At 39.8% G+C, this 4,528-nt stretch overlaps 1 protein-coding gene across 3 annotated transcripts in view; it reads right to left on the bottom strand.

Moving 5' to 3' along the window:
* The window catches only part of COLEC10 (collectin sub-family member 10 (C-type lectin)), a 51,052-nt gene that overhangs the window by 15,260 nt on the left and 31,264 nt on the right, over nt 1-4,528 (bottom strand). For 2 of the 3 annotated variants that reach the window (XR_827320.1, XM_010863414.1), the window contains exons 2-3: nt 3,737-3,808; nt 2,220-2,291 (exon numbers count right to left, since the gene is read on the bottom strand). The exons of the other annotated variant lie outside the window; for it this stretch is intronic. Coding sequence is in view for 1 of the 2 variants with exons in the window: in XM_010863414.1 (XP_010861716.1) it covers nt 2,220-2,291; nt 3,737-3,808 (144 nt within the window). In the remaining variant the exon portion in view is untranslated. The remainder of the gene's footprint in view (nt 1-2,219; nt 2,292-3,736; nt 3,809-4,528) is intronic. 3 annotated transcript variants of the gene reach the window in all.

Genomic DNA, 4,528 nt, shown 5'->3' on the forward strand with positions numbered 1-4,528 from the left:
ATTTTCAAAATCCTGAAAGATGATGCTGTGAAAGTGCTGCACTCAATATGCCAGCAAATTTGGAAAACTCAGCAGTGGCCACAGGACTGGAAAAGATCAGTTTTCACTCCAATCCCAAAGAAAGGCAATGCAAAGAATGCTCAAACTACTGCACAATTGCACTCATCTCACACGCTAGTAAAGTAATGCTCAAAATTCTCCAAGCCAGGCTTCAGCAATACGTGAACTGTGAACTTCCAGATGTTCAAGCTGGTTTTAGAAAAGGCAGAGGAACCAGAGATCAAATTGCCAACATCTGCTGGATCATTGAAAAAGCAAGAGAGTTCCAGAAAAACATCTATTTCTCCGTTATTGACTATGCCAAAGCCTTTGACTGTGTGGATCACAATGAACTGTGCAAAATTCTGAAAGAGATGGGGATACCAGATCACCTGACCGGCCTCTTGAGAAACCTATATGCAGATCAGGAAGCAACAGTTAGAACTGGACATGGAACAACAGACTGGTTCCAGATAGGAAAAGGAGTACATCAAGGCTGTATATTGTCACCCTGCTTATTTAACTTATATGCAGAGTACATCATGAGAAATGCTGGGATGGAAGAAGCACCAGCTGGAATCAAGATTGCCAGGAGAAATATCAATAACCTCAGATATGCAGATGACACCACCCTTATGGCAGAAAGTGAAGAGGAACTAAAAAGCCTCTTGATGAAAGTGAAAGAGGAAAGTTAAAAAGTTGGCTTAAAGCTCAACATTCAGAAAACAAAGATCATGGCATCTGGTCCCATCACTTCATGGGAAATAGATGGGGAAACAGTGGAAACAGTGTCAGACTTTATTTTCTGGGGCTCCAAAATCACTGCAGATGGTGACTGCAGCCATGAAATTAAAAGACTGTTACTCCTTGGAAGGAAAATTATGACCAACCTAGATAGCATATTCAAAAGCAGAGACATTACTTTGCCAACAAAGATTCGTCTAGTCAAGGCTATGGTTTTTCCTGTGGTCATGTATGGATGTGAGAGTTGGACTGTGAAGAAAGCTGAGTGCTGAAGAATTGATGCTTTTGAACTGAGACTCTTGAGAGTCCCTTGGACTGCAAGGAGATCTAACAAGTCCATTCTAAAGGAAATCAGTCCCAGGTGTTCTTTGGAGGGAATGATGCTAAAGCTGAAAACTCCAGTACTTTGGCCACCTCATGCGAAGAATTGACTCATTGGAAAAGGCTCTGAGGAGAAGGGGACAACAGAGGATGAGATGGCTGGATGGCATCACAGACTCAATGGACGTGAGTCTGAGTGAACTCCGGGAGTTGGTGATGGACAGGGAGGCCTGGGGTGCTGCAATTCATGGGGTTGCAAAGGGTCAGACACGACTGAGCGACTGAACTGAACTGAACTGAAATACTGTACTAAGGTATAGTTTCGTAGCCACCTCCCACTTCTATTGTGTGAGCTCAAGTGTTGCAAGTGTCTGCTTAAAATGCTCCTCTGATGCAATTTATCTGCAATGGAGCAGTTGGTAGGTTCAAGCAAATTGTGTATCCAAGTAAAAAGTGATCACTCTGCATCTTCAAACCAATAGTACAATGTCTGTATGAATTGGTAAATATCAGAAGCAGTAAGAACCAGCTACCATTGCGGGGCTTTAGGAAAAGAAGATAGAGTGCTGAGATAGTAAACAGAAGGCCATCTCCGTTTTACGTATTAGTGAAGCAGGAATGTGCAGGATCCAAATATGAGTGAAAACAAAAGGATGTAGATATATACACTTCAGATTCCTACTCTGTTAACAGATCTCAGACATAGAATTATTATTATTCCACTCTAATTAAAATACAGTATTATACTGTTCTTGGCTATCTTGATTTTTATGAATGATTGTTTTCTACAACCGAATGTACTTCATGGTCATGACACCCATTTTAATGATATAAAGGATTATAACCAGTGGGTCCCAGGAGACGTTTCTATGTAGAGTTTAACTGAACTTTATATTTGACTCTGTCCTTGAATTTCAATTGAATTTTGCTCAAGGCCTTTTTGTAAAGACACAATGCTTACATATGGAAGAAACAGCCAAGCTAGGAAGACAGAACTCATATTTTAAAAAAAAAGAAAAAGGGTCATTTTTGTGATACAGAATGTTTCAAAATAGATTAAGGGTAGGTTCCATCTGCTTTAAATTGCTACTGGAGAATGGTAGAATACAGCTTACCCTTCTTGCCAATGGGCCCAGTCTTGCCAATATTGCCTTGATCTCCTACATCACCCAGTTCTCCCTTAACTCCTGAAAAGCAAAATGTGTCATCTTTATATCTTAAGGTTTTATCTTCCTTTTAATGATATGCTTAACATATGATATTCACTTGAAGGAAATACTTAAAAGTGCATTCTTCTATCTGCGATATATAATATATATTCTTTGCTATATCACCTATTTTAATAGCATTATAATGTATGCACTAAAATTAAAGTGTGAGTGAGTATGACTCCTGGGTTTGATGATATTAAAATGCTTACAGAGTCAATATTTCTAAAGAACTTGAGCAGAGGATGTTTAATCTAAAGGTCAGATAAAGGATTGAGTGAAAAAATTATTGTATTTTATTCTAATTCTATTCCTCCTGAGATCCATTTTAGCTTCACTTTGGGATTCTATTTCCTCACTACCTTAAAATAAGATTTGACTATCTTACCATTTTTTAAAAAGGGAGCAAATGCACAATAATAAAACCTAATAATCAAAGGAACATCAAAGATTGTTCCACCATATTTTTATTTTTAAAAAATATATATATATATAATCAGGAATTCCTGAGTTCCTACAAAATTATTATTAATTTGGGTTTTTAATCTGTGATTATCTAAAAAATAGTTACCAGTTGTAAAGCTGTCTATATGTGAGAATAATTCTGCAGTTGATTGTACATATTTCTTCCCAATCCAGGGATCTAATCATGTCGCTTACATTTCCTGCATTGGCAGGTGAGTTCTTTACCACCGGCAGCACCAGGGAAGCCTATTTTCAGACTAAGAAGAGTTTAAGTCAGCATTTCTCAAATTGAGGCCTCAAAAGCCAAGAGTCTGCTTCTCTTTAAATTACTGAAGATAGGAAAATCAGTGGTCCAGGGCCACCACCTTGCAGCAGTTGGCAAGGAACGGTTCTAGCGTTCAGGACACACACACACACATCACAATGCAGAAGCTGTATTTTGTCAAGGTTAAGTCTTGTCTTGTGATGAAAACATTCACAAAAATCCTTTGTGTTATTCTCATTTCCTTTGCTTGTATCTCTCCCATAAATACCCCAACACTTGCTGGGAGATCTTGGGGAAAAGTGAGTAAATCCATGGATCAGACAGTTCTTTCTGTTCTTTCTTATCTTCCTCCTCACACTCTAAACCAGAGCTGCTTAGTGTGGCTTCTGAGAAGAGACACAGCAATTAACAAAGCTGTATTTCTAACACTAATGGTTTCTCAGATAGTCCCAGAGACTGCTATGCTCCAGAATTCCCAGGGTGTTCCTCTTTCATCGGCCCTAACGACGCAGCCTGAGAACTGTGTCTGAGTCTTGCTGACAAGCAATCTCATGGGAACTCTCTGGTGGTGACTAAATTCACATGTGAAATACAGTTCATGACTCTTTGGAGCAGAGGGTGTTATGGAAGCTGCTAAACTTCCAGGCCAAGTCCTGTATAGAGAAAAGTGTCAAAGTCACGTCATGTCACCTACCTTTTGGCCCCATGCGTCCCACTTTGCCAAGCTTTCCCTCCTCTCCTGGATCTCCTTTTTCACCATCATCTCCTTTTGAAATGAAAAATGAATGAGTGGAGTAGCTCAAATAGTAACATAAGCACAGATTCCCCAGGAGAAACTGAACGTGGTTAGAATTCATCTCTCAGCTCAGTGCTTGCCTTACAGCTTCAAGGTGATTATGCCTAATAGGCACACGTGAACTAGACACTCAGAGATAGAGAAGACACTCCTGTTAACTTTTTTCTTTCACTTTTCCCTTGTTGTTGGAGGAGGTAATCAAGAGGAGGTGACCGTTGGTTGACCAGCAAGCTAGACCCTAGCTCCTCACCCTCTCCCTTGTCCGTGGAATGTACATTCCAGCCTGTTTGCATAGCTCAAGCCATTTCAAGGATGTGGCCTTGAGACAATAACGTGTTGAAATCACCAAGGCTGAAAACATGACTGAGCCCAGTTAAGGCATCTATGTAAATAAACCTTTAAGATTCTGGTGGGTGAGTGCAGAGATATTCTTGTCTTAAGGCTGTTCAAGACAAATCTTGAAACTTTCATTGTTTATGAAACATTCCACCTACCAATTTGGAGTGTGCTGCCTTTCTTTTTCATTCCTTGCCCTCCTTGTATGGGGACATGTTCAAATTTCACTGAGGAAATTCCCCAAATTGCAAACCAACACACATCCAACTTGGTATTTAAAGAAATATCCTTGTTGGTAAAACCCTGAGAAGTTTGCTTGGCCTGGAAAATCTTTATTCTTGCTGGAGAATCTGG

The sequence above is a fragment of the Bison bison genome, unplaced genomic scaffold, assembly GCF_000754665.1.
Source record: "Bison bison bison isolate TAMUID 2011002044 unplaced genomic scaffold, Bison_UMD1.0 scf7180017864491, whole genome shotgun sequence".
Lineage (NCBI taxonomy): Eukaryota > Metazoa > Chordata > Mammalia > Artiodactyla > Bovidae > Bison > Bison bison.